The 18,305-nt window shown below is 37.9% G+C and overlaps 1 protein-coding gene across 2 annotated transcripts in view; it reads left to right on the plus strand.

Moving 5' to 3' along the window:
• Positions 1–12,751, plus strand: part of LOC120317501 (myosin light chain kinase, smooth muscle-like) — an 83,863-nt gene extending 71,112 nt beyond the window's left edge. For both annotated transcript variants that reach the window (XM_039364151.1, XM_039364152.1), the window contains 5 exons: positions 929–1,081; positions 3,099–3,222; positions 4,824–4,950; positions 7,354–7,485; positions 10,393–12,751. In XM_039364151.1, coding sequence (XP_039220085.1) covers positions 929–1,081; positions 3,099–3,222; positions 4,824–4,950; positions 7,354–7,485; positions 10,393–10,628 — 772 coding nt within the window. In that variant the 3' untranslated portion in view covers positions 10,629–12,751. The remainder of the gene's footprint in view (positions 1–928; positions 1,082–3,098; positions 3,223–4,823; positions 4,951–7,353; positions 7,486–10,392) is intronic.
• The last annotated feature ends 5,554 nt before the right edge of the window (positions 12,752–18,305 follow it).

Here is an 18,305-nt window from a genome sequence, read left to right on the forward strand (position 1 = left end):
TACGTATCAAAGAGAAATCAATGAAGGAGAGAATGGGATTTTTTTTAAACTTGAACATATTCACAGAAGATATCTTTTTCAATTAATTTCCTGATCAGTTGTGTTTGTGATGTTGGAGAGACAGTTCATTACTATGGCATTTTTCTACATTGCCAGCCTAATTGTTTCAATAAGTTTCCTAAAACACATTACACAATAAAATAGTGAAATCTATAATACTTTTTGTTTAATAGCATTTGTGATAACTGTATTCTGTAGAACTGAAATTGGATTTTTTTTCAAACCACGCAACAAAATTTTCACATATAATTCTACAGCACACATACTTTTTCATCAATACTTTGAACTAAATTTGCATTGCATATTCTGAAAGAGTAGCACAACTACTGTTCTGCAAATAAAACAAATTTAAGTATTATATAGACATTGTTCGGTCAAGGGTTGCTTGTAATGACATGCATTTATTCTACATTCTAAATTAATGTTTTTATTTTGCATTTAGATCAGAAGCTCCCTTCCACTAATATACTCTTTAAAACAAAACAAAAATTACTGATTTTCTTTTAAAAGACCTCTAGATTACTGGCTCCCTCTAATGACTAAATAATGGAACTGTTCATTTTGTTTACTGCTTCTATAGATTTCAAAAACTTTCCCACCTTATTTTTTCTTTGGTTTAAAGTATTGAGTTATATTGAGATCTTATTGGGAATAACATCAGTTCTGCTTTAAGTATAGCAAATATTTGGTTTATCAAGCTGTTTAACTCTTTTGAGAACGTATTTCTAAAGTTGTGCCATCTTGTATGTAATCATTGAATGTACATATTTGCAAACCATGTATGCTTTTAAAAATAATTCATTCCTTCAGAAGGTACCAACAGTCTCAAGTAAATGTTAACATTCACTGTTTTTATTTTAAATTTCAGGGTCAGTGGACTTTCCCCTTTCATGGGTGATAATGACAATGAAACTTTAGCCAATGTTACCTCAGCCACCTGGGACTTTGATGACGAAGCTTTTGATGAGATATCAGATGATGCTAAAGACTTCATAAGCAACCTTCTAAAGAAAGATATGAAGTAAATATACAGTACATTCATACAATGTTTGCATACTATAATAGGAATGCATAATGACTATCCTCCTGCAGAAACCTCTTATACTATTTTTCCCCAGCATAATTGCATAACAGGTATCTTTATTGTGGTACTTCTGCACTGATTTAATGTACATGATGAATTTAGACCCATGCTTATGTTCACTTTGCCTTTCTGGAACTGATCTAATAATCCCAAACTAGGGTCTATAAACCCTAATAAATAAATACAATTAATAAAGTCAACTCTCCGCTATAAATTTGTAGTGACTCATAAGGTATGAATATTTTTAACATTTCCTATTCTAGTCCATTACTTTCCAGATGTATTAGCATTCAGCTTGGCTAACAGTGGCTTGTGTGGGAATTGCAAAGGGGCAGATCAAGGAAAGAGTTACGTTCTAGTAGTTTTAAATTACTCCTTTAAATAGTTGCCAGCCCCATAAGCCTTCCATCTGGACACTGATGCCCACATAGCTTGTAAATCAAGGGGAGTTGATTTAGAAATATTTTTTGGGATATTTCAGGTTTGCTTAGATTAGTAATTTATTGGCATTTTTCCACACAAGCAGTCAAGCGATGAGCATACCTATTTAGGACAACTAAACTTTTTTTTTTTTTTACTGAGAACAATCATAGAAATATGCAGATAGATGCATCCCCACAAAAATGCTTATCTCAGTGTGTAGTTTAATTATTTTATTCCTAACATGGATAACTACATATGAAATGTAGTTTAATGTGTTTAATTTAGATCCCAGTTCTAGGCAGGGGTTTGAACTAGAAGACCTCCAAGGACTTTTGCAATTGTGGGGTTCAGTGAATGTGATATTGTATGTGGATCTTGCACTAACTGATCTAATTTAAAAAAAAAAATTTCAAACCTCTAGGGACAATTGTGTGCATGTTTGAAACTCACACCTTTTCCCCATGTTCTTGTTGTTGATTTGTGGAGATTACAAAATAACTTATGAATGCCACTTTAATTTTACCAGCATAATCCAGAGAATCTGGATGGCCTACAAAAAGAAGTCTGAAAGCAGCATATGCAGTAGATGATAAATGTTGCATTTCACCCCATGATATAGGGATTTAAAAATATGATGTAATCTATAACATAAGATTTATTTTCAGAATGGATAATAGATATTTTTCTCATTACATGATTTCTTTGCTTCTGCACAGCAGTTATGAAAAAAACTTAGTGACAAATAATGTGTTAATAGGTAACAAATGCAGACTGTTTCTAAGAAAAATATGGTAGTTACCATTTTTATTGCTCCAAAGATATCAAAAAATAATAACATACATCTGAATAAGAAATAAGAAACACAATCATGGAATATTCAAATACTTTACAGTAGAGGTTTTTAAGAGCTAAAATTAGATTTTGTTATCATAATATTCCAAAGGCATAAATCTTTTATCCCTCTGTGAATTAAAATTAATTTTTAAATGACGTATCATTCATATCACTGGAACCCATCTCATGGCTTACTTAAGGTAGTTCTGTGCCCCGCAATCAGTTAGCTGCCCTATGCCATCTGCAAGCGTATGGCCCAAGTCAACGTTTATAAGGAATGTTGGAGGCCCTTATGGCTCTAGGTGGCCATATCCCAATGTAAAAAGATTATCCCTCAAGCAAGCAAACAGCTTTCTAGTCTAACATAATGCTAGAAATAAAACATCTGAGACTCTGAGAATAGTTTTAATCTTACACTTCAAAAGATTAGTCAAGTATTAAAAATGTAATTGAAACACGAAGTAAACTTACAAAAGATTTAACCAAAAAGTTTTTGAAATCAAAATATACTATATCTATTTCTTTCACTTTTTATGTACTTATTAAATAAAGTCACATGCCCAATATTGAAACAAACCATACCAGACTGCAACTGAATAAATTGCAGTCTAATGAGCCATATTGTCAAATACAAAGCTAAATAAAATCCAAGTTTTATTTATGTAAGTATAATAGCTATTATCTCTATTACTCATAGGGACCGCTTGAATTGTACTCAGTGCTTACAGCATCCATGGCTACAAAAAGACACCAAACACATGGAAGCCAAAAAACTCTCCAAAGATAGGATGAAAAAATACATGGCTAGAAGAAAATGGCAGGTAACCTATGTCTATGGCAGTGGTTCTCAACCTGTGGGTCGGGACCCCATTTGGGGTCAAACGACCATTTCACGGGGGTCGCCAAACAAAGCTGTCCGCCATTTTTTCCCCCTTTTCTTTGGCCACGCCCCTGGCACCCGGTGATGTATAAGTGGTTGGGGGTCACCACAACATGGGGAACTGTATTATGGGGTCGCGGCATTAGAAAGGTTGAGAATCACTGGTCTATGGAGATTCTCAGTCATCCAGGTCATGGTTGTCCCAAAGATGCTTTTTCAAAAGGCAATTGGACTTCCTTTGTTTTTCCTTGAAGATGTTTCGCTTCTCATCCAAGAAGCTTCTTCAGTTCAGAACTGAAGCGAAATGTCTTCAAGAAAAAACAAAGAAAGTCCAGTTGCCTTTTGAAACAGCATCTTTGGGGCAGGTAAACATAGTAATCAAGAACATATGAAACAAATTCTTTGTACCTTCTATCTTCAAGTGCATGAATTTGGAAGACAGATGAAAATAAAAGGCCCTTTGTTTAAGAAAACAATGCATCTTTTGCAGAAAAGCTATTACAGGTAGTCCTCAACTTACAACAGTTCATTTAGTGACTGTTTGAAGTTACAATGGCCCTGAAAAAAGTGACTTATAACAATTTTTCACATTTATGACCATTGCAGCATCCCCATGGTCATGTGATTTACATTCGGATGATTGACAGCTGTTCATATTTATGACAGTTGCAGTGTCCTGGCGTCATGTGATACCTTTTGCAACCTTCTGACAAGCAAAGTCAATGAGGGAATCAGAGTCACTTAACAACTGTGTTACTATTTTAACAACTGCAGTGATTCACTTAACAAATGTGGCAAGTCATAAAATGGGGCAAAATTCACTTAGATGTCTCACTTAGCATTTGGACTCAATTGTGGTCATACGTTGAGGACTATCTGTACAGGATAAAGGAGGGACATTCTTAAATTGCCTTATTCCAATCCCTGTCCTTAAAGTAAATACATGTAACTTTTCTAGTGATATATGTAATTTAATTATATGACTAATGATCATGTTGACTTTGATCAAATTTGTACTTGGCAATTCTTATAAGAAATTCTCCTGAGATAATTGTGGAGGTATTCAGAGGGTTTTTTTATTTGTTATTTTAAACAAATTAATAAGATTTTTTCAATATTCTATTATGGCTGTAACAAAGGAGAAAGCGAGGCGTAGTGATTACACCATTCTGAAACTTGGCTTGTAACTTTTTCCTTCCTTTGTGCAGGTACTCACTATTGATTTGCCCTTTTTGATTTTCATTCCTTCCTCTGTTCCTGTGAGAGGAGAAATTCCTAAAAATCCAGCTGCTTCACAGATTTTCTTGCCAGCCCATAATGCAGTTTGAGCAAAAGTTCTATGGTTGAAATCTTTACTGGACACTTGTGACCCTCCATATGCTGGGTCAACTTTTATTGGGACCCCCCCCATCTCTAGAGTCTGCTTTCAGTGCACTAAATAGAAACATTGTATTTTTCTCAATCTTTTGCTTCTTTTACAAATATGTCAAAAATAAGGTATAATAAGAAGAAATTCATCAGCATTTCTTGGTTATGTTATAGAAAACGGGGAATGCTGTTCGTGCCATAGGAAGACTGTCTTCTATGGCAATGATTTCTGGCCTGAGTGGACGGAAGTCCTCTTCAAGTTCACCAACCAGCCCTGTTAATGCAGAGATTGAAGTTGGAGGTATGGGAATTCTGATATGAAATGGAGGTACCGTATAGTGGTATACCATAGTCTTTCCAACTTTGAGCACGATGGCAGAAGATTATGAAAATTGAAGTCCAAAGCAACAGAATTGGGTGGAATGGCCAATGTGTTAGATTGGAAAAGAAATTTGACAGAGACACACATAAAAGCAATAGAAAAATACAAATGTAGAATGGGGGAATGTCAGCTTGGCAGTAGTACCTGTGAAAAAGATACCAAAATGCTAGTTGATTATATACTGAATATAAACCATCTCTATAGTATACAGTAGATGATAAATGCTGCACTTCCACCCATGATATAGGGATTTAAAAATATGATGTAAGTTTAAAAGTTTAAGATTGTGTCAGCAGTTATATAACTTTCAAATCACAGGAAATAATAAATTAACATTTTATGACTTTTGGTCATATCCAATCTTGAGTATTTTGTTCCTTTCTGAGCAACCACACCACACATTGGAACAAGTTTAAAGAAGGGCAGCAAGGGGGATCAGGGGATAGAAGTTAAGTTCTATGAAAAAGGTAGAAAGAACTGGGAATGTTTAGTCTTGAGAAGATACTGTGAAGTGCTTTAAAAGTATCATATGATAAGAAGTGTCAGTAGAAGGCTCCAATTTGTCCTTCATTGCTTTAAGGTGCAAGATATGATAATGGTTTTAAGTTTCAGGAAATGAGATTCTAATTTTGATTTTTGTCTGTTGTTAATTGTAATAGTATAGAGTAATTTGACAATAGAACCCAGATAATTGACGCATCCTCTTTCTCTGAGTGTTTTCAAACAAAACTGGATAATCATCTGTCTGGGATACTTTAAGTTCTGCTTAAGCAAGGGGCTCGTTTGAGCAGGAAGTTAATTTCAATAAACATTGGCTCCTTCCAGGTCTATGATATATGTGCATTGTGACGCAGTGGTTGGAATGCAGTATTGCAGGCTAATTCTGCAGACTGCCAGGGGTTTGATCCTCACTGGCTCAATGTTGGCTCAACCTTCCAACCTTCCAAAGTCAATAAAATGAGGACCCATATTGTTGGGGGCAATATGCTGATTCTGTAAACCACTTAGAGAGGGCTGTAAAGCATTGTGAAACAGTATATAAGTGCTATTGCTATTGCTATTGTCCTGTTACCACAACTGATGTTTGAACTGCATGGATGTATCTAGTCCACAGATCGGCAACCTGCAGCTCCGGAGCCGCATGCGGCTCTTTGAGCCTTCCCCTGTGACTCCCAGCCTCCTCTGCCTTTGCAGAGAGAGACAGAGACAGAGAGAGGCAATTGCGCTTCTTTGCCCCCCCTCCTCTCTCTCTCTCTCTCTCTCTCTCTCTCTCTCTCTCTCTCTCTGTGTGTGTGTGTTTGTGTGTGTGTGTGTATGTGTGTGTGTGTGTAAAAGAGAGTGCACTCACAGTGTTCTCCGAGGAGCTGAAAAGCTTCCTGGGCGGAGCTCCTCCCTTTGCTGCATCTCTGCAGGGAGCAGGAAGGGCAGGAGAGAGCTAGCTAGCCCAGCTAGGCTGACTCAGGAATTCTGGGAGTTGAAGTCCATGAGTCATAAAAGAGACGAGGTTGCCTACTCCTGAGCTTGTTGGACAACAGCTTGAAGCTTGCCAGGTGAGCAGCAGATAGGAGGGGGGGAGAGAAAGAGAGAGAGAGAAAGAGAGAGAGAGGGAGGGAGGGAGAGAGAGAGAGAAGAGAGAGAGAGAAAGAGTGAGGGAAGAGGAGTGGCAGACCAAGGGCAGATAGAGAGGGAGGGAGAGAGAGAGAGACAGAGAGATCTAAAATGAAGATAACACTGCATATATCCTTTTTTTACCTCTCTCTCTCTCTCTCTCTCTCTCTCTCTCTCTCTGTGTGTGTGTGTGTATGTATATGTGTGTGTGTGTGTGTGTGTGTGTGTGTGTGTGTGTGTATATATATACACATACATACATACACACACACACACACACATACATACACACACACACATATATATACACACACACACACAAACACACACACCCCTATAATAAAGGTAAAAAAGGATATATGCAGTGTTATCTTCATTTTAGATATCAAAAGGGTTTTGCGGCTCCCGGTGTTTTGTTTTTGGTGGGAAACGGGTCCAAGTGGCTCTTTGAGTGTTTTGGGTTGCCTACCCCTGATCTAGTCTATAGTATCCATGGTGCTTTCTCACATGTATTCTCCCAAAAGGAATAAAATATTCCTATTTGAATTCTAAATTAGCAGCCATTAAAGATTACCATGGAAAGAATATAAAGTAGACTTCCGTGAAATGCTATGTTGTGGCTGAAAGACAAGCTTTGACATTTATTAGGCTGTAAGAATTATTATCAGACAATTGTTCTGTGATAAAGCAAAACTGTGTTGTTGTTTTTCCTAGATGAAACAGCCAGCTCTCTCTTAGAAGCAGTTGATGAAGAAAAGTCTCATGTGAAGCCCTATTTCACTAAAACAATTCAAGATATAGAAGTTGTGGAAGGCAGTGCTGCTAGATTTGACTGTAAAATTGAAGGTATTATTCATTATTTTAGAAGACTTCATCTTCAGTTATTACATTCCTTTTGGTGTTGGTTTTTAGTATTTTTTATCTTCTTGCAATTTGAGTTATCTTATCTGCCAATTCTAATTCTCATTTTCCGGATGAGCTACAAGATAGAATTCCATTTTAAACACAGTTTTATTCAGTATATCAATGACTAAATCTGCTTTTTAGTTATTGATTTACCTTAACATACCTTGAGAGGGCTGCCATGTAAATAAGATGTTGTGTGTTTATCTGCCTGTTTTGAATTAATTGGGTACTAACAGGAACTGCAGACCCACAAATGTATACATTGATTGACATTAGAGTCTCTATTAACTATAATTGTACAACTAAGACATATCACGGAATAGTCATTGTTGGACTCTGGCTAAAATCTTGAGCACATATGTAACAGATAAGTGAGTATAAAATTGCACTGTTAGCATTTTAAAACTATATATAGTCACTCTAAAGCCACCATATATCTATCCACTTTACATTTCACATGGTAGTTATCTTGTTTTTACTGAGTTTATGCCCATATCTGTTAATAAACTATGCAGCATTTGAAGGGAGCTGAGTGTTAAAGAGGGACATCTGGATTAGGAAGATTCCACAGGATCCTGAGAACTTTGGGTTAGGTGTCGCGGCGTAACGGATGCAGGAAGATTGGGCTCTGTCTTCCAGGTTTGATTTTGCCTCGCCCCAGAGAGGTGACGAAGGAGGGGACCCTCTTCGATCACAGAGGGGCAGTGACCCTTCCGCTGGATCTGAGGAAGCCCTCCAAACCAGTGGGGGAAAGACTGGTTACATTCGTGTGGCCAGTCAGAAGCTGCTGACAATCGAAGCACTAACTAGCAATTTTTGATGGAAATTTTGATGGAAATTTCCAACGTGGATGGAACTGGGTGAAACTTTATCCTCTTTTTATGACCTTAATATAACTTTCCTGGAAAAAGAATGCTTAAAGCAAAGAATCCTCACTGATGAGAGAGGAAAGGGAAGTTTTTGCTCCGCTCCCTCAGGAAAAGTAAAGTGGTGAATTAATTGCTTTGGGGGAAAATAGAGAAAACTACAAGATCAATTTGGAATTAAAACAAATATATAGCTTTGAAATTTGGGGACTAAATGTAGCTTTGAAACTTTTTTTTAGAAAAGATATTTGAAAGTCTGTAAAATAGATTTGGATTTGAAAAACTGGAAAGGTGTCAATGACATGTAATGGTGAATCACAGCATTACAATTTATTATGCTTAAAGGAAACTTGGCTTGAAGCCCGGACTTAGATAAGACTCTTTGTTATTCCTGGAAACTTTCACTTTTACAGACTGCAGCTGGGAAAAGGGGGAAAAAACTCTTGGGCTGCTTATCTGTATTGGGGACCCTATTGGACTATAAAGGCTACATACAAAAACAAAATGGGTGTTCCATACTTAGCCGCAAATGGTAAAAAACCATCTTTAACACTTGTCTCCGAAGCCCCCAGCTTGATATACCAGCAAGAAAATGTCAATAAATCTCAGAAAGAAATTCTTTCTATGTTGAAATCAATCTAAAAGACAATTGTTTTATTTTATGATGAGACTAAAAGTAATACAAATGAGATAAAAGAACAATTTTCTAACCTAAACTTACAAATCCAGATAATGACTACAAAGAAGGAACTAGTAACCCAGAAAACACATTTGAGGATAAGGAAGAAGAGCTGATTGAATGGATGATAAAGCTGTTAGGAGAAATGCTGAATATTGACAAACAAGAAGTGAAAAGAAAAAGTGAAGGAGAAGGATGGAGGCTGCTTAATGAATATAAATGGGTTGAGTGTTCTTCCAAAAATACTTCAATCAAATTCTCTTCCTCATTCCAAACAATATATACAAAAACAGAGGAAGAACTACTTTATGATTCAAATGACTGATTTAGAAAGTTATTTGGCAAAGGAAGAAAGCTAGAGTAAGACTGAAGAAAATAGAGGTTCTGACCTATTAGATGCGTTATTATACTATTAAATAGATGTTTGAATATGGCTAAGAAAATAGATAACTGTTAGAAATAAAAATATTATTATATTTAGAAGGATAGGATTTGTAACTAGAATATTATACTTTGTTATGAGATGGGAAATATGAAAATTTTAAAAGGATTTGAATAGGAAGCTTTTGGTTACCCAGATATAATTTATTATGAGAAAATTATAAGCGATGGAAATATTTTGAACATTGATGGGAAATTAAAATTTTTAAAAAGTGGGAAAAACAGGATATTGATTGAACAAATGGATTTTAAGTGAAAATACAATTGAGATATGTTCTGGCTAAAAAAGACATTATAAACTGACACTATCGATATTATGTATAACGCCAGAAAAATGTGATGAAGATATCTATATTAATTGTATATGTATTAACAGTAACAAGAATTGTATTTGCCCAGTTGTGGAAAAATGCATACCACTGGAAGAAGAGAGGACCAAGGAAGCACTGGATGGTATAGTATTGGGACTAGACTGAGAAAGTTAATACGTACCACTGAATTACCAATGGACCCAGACAACATGTTTATTAAGTACTCATGATTGTAAAATTAGGAAATTAATAAAATATTTATAAAAAAAGAAGATTCCACAGGATCCTCTTAGGTGGCCTGCAATTTCTTAGAATTGGACTTACTCTAAAACCTCCGTTTGAACTGCACTTTTTGTACACTATTCACAGTTTAAAAAAAACTTAGTTGCTAGATGCACATCTACATCCCTAGGCCACATAGCCTGTTTTTTTAATGGCAAATTCAAGTGATTGTCTATTTCTTTTTTATATTCAACACTTATTGCTTAAAAGTAAGTTAAAACATTTTTACAAATAAAATATCTTCACTTTGATATCTGGTATTTTTCAGGTTACCCTGACCCAGAAGTGATTTGGTACAAAGATGAGAATTCTATCAAGGAATCCCGACACTTCCAGATTGATTATGATGAAGACGGCAACTGCTCTTTGACTATTTCTGAAGTTTGTGGGGATGACGATGCCAAATATACTTGCAAGGCAATTAACTGTTTGGGAGAATCAACTTGTACAGCAGAACTTATTGTGGAAACGATGGGGCAAGAGGAAGAGGAAGAAGAAGAATGAATCAACAGAAGAGGAGAAAAATCACTCAGTTGAAGACTCTTTAATGCTCATGTAGTGTGACATTAGGTCATATTTTCTTGATTTGTTTCATCAGCAGTGTGACTGACACCTGTTTGTTTTATTTATGGGCATTAACTTGAATTAACAAGCACTTTAGTTGGCTGTTGTGCTTGGATTTAGTTTAAGTTAAAGCATCAGTTGCATAGCCCAACAACGAATGTGAACATACCATATGAAGCTAATCTTCTAGAATCAACCATTTCTTTTGTAAACATATGATCAGGAGAGGGGAACTGGATAAGTATACTAATTGTTCCATCAAGCGATACAGCTAGCAAAAGTGCATCTTTGGTGTTCTGTGACACCCTTGATGTAGGTATGAATGAAGTACATTTGGAGCAGTAAAAATTTACCTGCAAGGGGCCTACTGGAAGTACAAGAGTCACACACACAAAGTTTCCTGATGGGATGTACCCTTGGACTCTAATTGGCTTCTCTTATCAAACAGACACTAAATATAGATAATTATAATCTCAAAGGCATCTTTGCAACAGGTTACCATGTTCAATTTTTGTTTTTTTCCACACCAGTGGCATCCCGTTAAAAGTATTTTGTGTCTTTCTTAACTTTCCCCTTGAGTGTTATTTGTAAATTCAACTCAGAAAACCTCCATTTTAAAGTAAATTATTACAGTTTCCCCTGAAATAAAACTAATAACAGTTTTGAGTCTGGGCAGAACAGCTTGACAATTCAGCAGATAAATGTAATTATCCTGTTTAGAAAATGAAAGAGTTTCCCTATTTTTCTTTGCAGCAGTGGATTTTCTTAGTGGGTTGTATGCTATTGTGATCATCATGGTAACAGTAAGAGCAAAAATGAAAGAATAAGAAAAAGCTGCAGGTACAATTTGCAACCAAGTTGGTTAACACACTTGGTGTGTTGGCTAAAATCCTACATTAACCCTGCTGTGGTGAAAGATGAATCTATTGTCATGCCAGGTTGCCTCACCATAAGCTCATTTGGTACTGAATGGCTTTTTTTTTGAAGGACAGAAAGAAATCATAATTAATACTCTTTGTCCTGATTGCAGATTTCTATTTGCAGCACTAATCTGAATACCAAAAGGAAAATATGTCACTTTATCAGAACAAAGTAAAAGGTTGCGGTTTTGACATGTAGACTTGTATATTGTGAAACATCAATGCCTGTGTTCTGCAACTCAGGTTTATTTGTATCATTACTTTGTTCTTATAAGAAATAGTTGCTAGAAACTGGATAGTCAGAAAGAAGAGTTAGATTACAAGGTTCTCTACTGGTTCCAACAAACACAAACTCAATATTTATGAAGTTGATGACTTCCTGGTAAACAAATACATGCAAACAGAGAGACCTGATGGCTAAAACATACGTACCTTCTTCTAAACTGATTAACACATTCAGATTTTTCCGTGTTGCTTTCCTTTCACAGTTAGCTGTCATTCAGAACACCTAACATTACCTGTCTACACTTAATGCATCATTCCAACTGTGAGGCTTTTCTCCACTTCTTTGTGCAAGATGCAAATATTTTCAGCATAACCGTTGGCTTCATTAAAGAACACAGAGAACAAATTTTGCAGTAGCTTCTCAAGACAGAAGAGGAAAATTAAGTATACTTCAATATAGATACATACAGTATCTTTAGAACGTTTGATTTTATTACGGTGGTCTTACATGTTCTGTATTTGCTTGTCTGCCTGTTGGAATGCAGATATTCAGAATTCCATTTATGATATTTGCTCACATTTGCTGTGGGTTTTTTTTATTACTGCTTTCGCTGTTTCTTAGTTGAGGTTATCAGCATGTCCTCTTTTTAAGTGGATGAGAAACTTCTGTTATAATAAAGCACAGTCATTGCCAGTTTGCCACACATTTGTTATAAGGCAATTTTAATATTATTTAGTGCATACAAGGCATTTTTTTCACATGTTTTCAATGTGTTAAGAAAACAATAGGGTGTATTTTTGTATATCTTAATTAAAAAAATATACTAATGTTTTCTGGTGTCTTAAACAGAGGGAATATTTGAGAACACTACAGCTGTAGTTACTCACAGTTTCTCAATAAATACATATCACAAAGCATGTTACCACTAGTTCATTTGTTCAATTTAAGCTCTTTTGTTCATTTGTTTCTTGATCCAGGGCACGGGTCGGCAACCCGCGGCTCCGGAGCTGCATGTGGCTCTTTCAGCCGTCTCCTGTGGCTCCCTGTCCTCAGCCACCATGTGCAGTCTGAAAAAAAAAGTGGGACTAAAAAAGTTCAATCAATCAATTCAAACTTCTCATGAAGTTTGAATTGATTGGTTGAACTTCTTTGGTTTGTGGGACTGCCCACAAACCTCTTTCCTTCTTTGTACTGCACGTGGTGGCTGGGAGGATTGCTGGAAAAGTGTTCCTGGTAAGGCGCCGCAGGTGGCCAGTCTCGGGGTGCCTATTCCCTGCCCGGTGGGTCTCCCCTTCCCTGCTCCACCACCGCCTCTGTTAGTCGGGGGGGTCGCTGGGGGTCTTCCGGAGCTTCCCCTCTCTGCTTGCGCTTTTCTCCCGTCTCATGGGCAGTGGATTCCCCCGTGGCACCTGCCTGGCCCTTTCCCCACCTGCTCCGTGGTCCTCTTGGCCATCCTCCCACTGCCACTGCTGCCTGTCATGCTGAGCAAGGCGGTGGCGAGTGGGCGGCCCCTCCACTTCGCTGTCCTCCCGTTGCCGCCGCCACTGCAGGAGGAGGCCTTGGGCTGCGAGGGCGGCGGGGCTGGCCAGGACGTCCCCGCGGCGGCATTCCCCATTGCCGGCGCGGCTGCCCATGGTGCACCTGGCCTTGGTGCCCTCCTCTTACGACGGCAAAATGGCTGAGGACGCAGCGGGGGTGACAGCCAAGCCGCGCCGCCGCCACCGGAGCCACTGCCTCCCATCCTGCTCCCCCTCCCCGCCCGTTCAGCTTAGAACGCAGCAACCGGGCTGCGCCACCGCCAACCAGAGCCGCTGCCTCCCGTCCTGCTCCCCCTCCCTGCCCATACTTTGTATAAATTGGAGTTTTGTGCCACAGGCACTTTGCTAAATGTTTTCTCTAAACATCCTATATATCTGGGAAGGAAATCTTTGATCCTCCAAATAGGATTGAACTACAACTCCCAGAGTCCTATCAGCAGATGTTATAATTCAGCAACACCCAAGTCAGTTCCTCAGCTCACTATTCAGTGCAGGATTATATTGCTTACAAACATCACACTGTCCTCTAAGATTACCAGAAGATGCATCTAGTTTGTGCCCCTTCTTTTCATGTTACTGTATCAGCCATATAAGACAACATCATATAGATCAGGATTACTTTTACAGAGAGAGACAGAAAGAGAGAAGAAAGATAAAGAGAGAGAAGAAGAGAGAGATGGAGAGAAAGAGAGGAAAGAGACAGGAGAGAGAAAGAGGAAAGAGGAAAGAGAAAGAGGAAAAAGAGGGAGAGGAAAGAGAATGGGGGAGAGAAAAGAGGAAAGAGGGAAAGGAAAGGGAGAGGAAAGAGAAAGAAAGGGAGATGAAAGAAAAAGGAAAGAAAAAAGGAAAGAGGAGGAAAGAAAGGGAGAAGAGAGGAAAGGGAAAGAAAGGGAGAGGAAAGAGAAAGGAAAAGGGGAGAGGAAAGGGAAAGGAAAGAGAGAGAAAGGGAGAGGAAAGAGAAAGGGAGAGAGGAAAGAGAAGGGAGAGGAAAGAGAAAAAGAGGAAAGACAGAAAGAGGAAAGAGAAGGAGAGGGGGAGAGGAAAGAAAAGGAAAGAGGGAGAGAGGAAAGAGACAGGAAAGAGACACTCTTTTGACATCTAAAATGAAGATAACACTGCGTATATCCTTTTTTACCTTTATTTTATACACACACACACACACACACACACACACACACATTAAGGTAAAAAAGGATATATGCAGTGTTATTTTCATTTTAGATATCAAAAGGGTTTTGCGGCTCCCTGTGTTTTGTTTTCGATGGGAAACGGGTCCAAGTGGCTCTTTGAGTGTTTTGGGTTGCCTACCCCTGATCTAGACAATAGATACTGAGTTGTAAAAGCATATAAATTTGGTGAATTCATCTGAAAACTAAAACTATTCCACTTGGCCCATGAATCTTTTTAACTCGTACAAGTGGTTGTGTTTGTTTGCAAAATGGTTCTAACAGTTGTCTTTTTAAAAAATCTATAAGCATTGAAATGTTTGCTTGAAGGCAAACAAAGCACTCTTACTTTGTTTAACATTTTTGGAGAAAAGAATAAGATTTTTTTTCAACATGCTTAATTAAAAAAAAATCTTAAAGATCAGAAAAATAGCATATGAACTTCCTGCCTTGAGACCCATTCTAGTCAGCTTTCCTTGCATCCTGTGGAGCTATTTGCAGGTCCTCAAAAAGGATGGAAGGTGAAATGGGAAGAAATGGCAGAGGTGAGGGAAAGGGGGACAATCTTTAGGAGATGACCAGGCTGAGCCTGGGTGGGTGGCGGTTAAATGCATCATCAGTTTGGAGTCTCTACACCCCCATAAGATACTTAAGTCCAGCACCCTCTTCTGTTGACTTATCTGGCACCAATTCATCTTGACTGTTAGTAGATCACATTCTTTGTGTATAGGTAGCATGAAATAAACTTGTAATACTTTTGAACTCTATTTTGGTTCCTGATTTCTTGCACCTGACACAACCTGCTGGAGGAAATAGAACTATTCTAGCCTGAAAATGATGGTCTTCTCTCCTTGGTCTTTTTGCCTTGGTTCTTTTTCTTTTCTTTTCTTTTTTTTTTTTTTGCCCACTGCCTTCTAACTCACTTCAGCACCTCTTTTTTTTCCCCTCCACCTCCTAGACTTTTTATCCTTTTTTCCTCCATTCCCCCTTTTCTCTTCCATACAACCTATATTATTGCGATATATGGCACAGTAGTTAGAATGCAGTATTACAGGCTGATTCTGCTCATTGCCAGGAGTTCAATCCTGACCAACTTAAGGTTGACTCAGCTTTCCATCCTTCCCAGGTCAGTAAAATGAGGAGCCATATTGTTGGGCAATATGCTGACTCCATAAACAGTTCTGTCTTCAAAAAGCACAGAACTGCTTGTGTAGTTCTCTCTCTTCCTACACAGTATCCCTCTGGATTGTGCTAAGTGGGGGAAGAGAGAAAAGTTATTTTCAGGAGATATGCTGTATTGCAAACTGATATGATAATTCAGAGCAGTCACTGCTGTGCATATTCTGAATTGAAGGCAAGCTGAATAAATTATGGTTAAATTAGCCATCTATGGGCATTCTTATGCAAAGTTAAATTTTTATTGCAAGTTATAATGCAGTTTGAATTTCCATGCACACATATACATGCACAGAGACTTAAATTGATTCCTACTCCATGGATACCTTTCCTCTGCTCAAAACTGGAATTCCCAGATTTAAACTATAACTGCACATCCCTCTTTTTGAACATATATGAAATACAAATCAAAAGTCCATTCAGCAACCAGGAGATGGTGAGTTTTAGTCCCACCTTGGGTATGAAAGCTGGCTGGGTGACTTTGGGCCAATCATTCTGCCTTGGATCAGATCATTTTAAACTTCTTAAAACTTTAAGGGGGAGTATAAACAAATAATGACAAAATCTCACCCAAAACATCTTCACAGCAGCTTAGTTCGGAGAGTATTTCCGTGCAATCTAAAGTTTTGGGAAATTATGAAAGCTTCTGTTAAGTTCCAGCAGTTCTTAATGCGTAATTTCGGGAAAGATGTCCTCTTTGGAAGATAAAATGCTCAAGTGCTTGATATTTCTATTCATGCACCAGAGTGAACAAAGAATTGTGAGGGGTATGTATTTAGTGTCAACATTTCCCACAAGAAACGTGATTTGACATTAGCTATTAGGACAACAAGCTGAGAAAAAGTCGGAGGCCTGACTTTTCCACTAGTAGTCCTTCTATTTTTTTAATAAATATTTTATTAATTTTCTAATTTTACAATCATAAGTACTTAATAAGCAATGTGTTGTCTGGATCTATTAGTAATTCAGTGGTACATATTAGCATCCTGTCATACAGCATTACGGTCTGGTTTGGAGGCATCACTGCTTCAGACAGGAAGGCGGTGCAGAGAGTGGCCAAAAAGATCATTGGCAGTTCCCTCCCTCCCATCCAGGACATAGCACAGAAGTGTTGCTTGAGCAGGGTCCGTAAGATTATCTGGGACACTACACATCCTCTTCACACCTGTTTCCTTGTTACCTTCTGGGAGGAGTTTCATTCCATAAAGCATTAACCTTATGAACTCTCAAGCTTCCTCCTTCCGTTATATATTCAAAATGGACAATATTTAATATTTATTTGCTATGTATATGTAGGGATGTGGATCTATACATATGTTCATAGTATGTTTAGGTGTATGTCATGTATGTGTTTCACTTTGAGAGCAGGCAACTAAATTTCATTTTTGATGTGTGCCATTGTGCCCACAGTATAAAAATGACAATAAAGGTTATCTTATCTTATCTTAACTTATCTTATCTATCTTATCTTACACCATCCAGTGCTTCCTTGGTCCCCTCTTCTTCCGGTAGTATGCATTTTTCCATATTGGGCAAATGCAATTCTTGTTACTGTTAATACATATACAATTAAATATGGACATCTTCATCACATTTTTCTGGTATTATATGTAATATTGATAGTATCAATTTATATCTTTTCTAGCCAAAATATACGTCAATTGCATTTGCACTTAGAATCCATTTTTTCAATCAATATCCTGTTTTTCTCACTTTTTAAAATTTTTCATTTCCCATCAATATTCAAAATGTCTCTATCGCTTATAATTTTCTCATAATAAATTATATTTAGGTAACCAAAAGCTTCCCTTTTTCAAACCCTTTTAGAATTTTCATTTTTTAAATAATTAAATAATAATAGTAAAGTTGGAAGGGACCTTGGAGGTCATCTAGTCCAACCTCCTGCTCAGGCAGGAAACCCTATACCATTTTGGATAAATGGCTGTCCAGTCTCTTCTTAAAAATCTCCAGTGTTGGAGCATTCACCGCTTCTGGAGGCAGGTTGTCCACTGGTTGATTGTTCTAACTGTCAGGAAGTTTCTCCTAAGTTCTAGGTTGCTTCTCTCCTTGCTTAGTTTCCAACCGTTGCTTCTTGTCCTGCCTTCAGGTGTCTTGGAAAATAGCTTGACACCCTCTTCTTTGTGGCAACCCCTGAGATATTGAAACACTGCTATCATGTCCCCCCTCGTCCTTCTCTTCATTAAACTAGACCAGCGGGTTTCAACCTGTGGGTTGCGACCCCATTTGGGGTCGAACGACCATTTTACGGGGGTCGCCAAACAACGCGATCCGCCATTTTTTTAGCTGGCGCCATCGCGCATGCGCACTGCGCATAGGGGCGCTGCCACACATGCGCGCCGTGTCCTTATGACCGGGGTCGCCGGTATAAAAAGGTTAAGAACCACTGAACTAGACATACCCAATTCCAGCAACTGTTCCTTATATGTTTTAGTCTCCAGTCCCCCGATCATCTTTGTTACTCTTCTCTCTACTCTTTCTAGAGTCTCAAATCTTTTTTACATCGTCATGACCAAAACTGGATGCAGTAGTCCAAGTGTAGCCTTACCAAGGCATTATAAAGGCTGATGTAG

The sequence above is a fragment of the Crotalus tigris genome, unplaced genomic scaffold, assembly GCF_016545835.1.
Source record: "Crotalus tigris isolate CLP2741 ecotype Arizona unplaced genomic scaffold, ASM1654583v1 scf7180000019678.143050, whole genome shotgun sequence".
Lineage (NCBI taxonomy): Eukaryota > Metazoa > Chordata > Lepidosauria > Squamata > Viperidae > Crotalus > Crotalus tigris.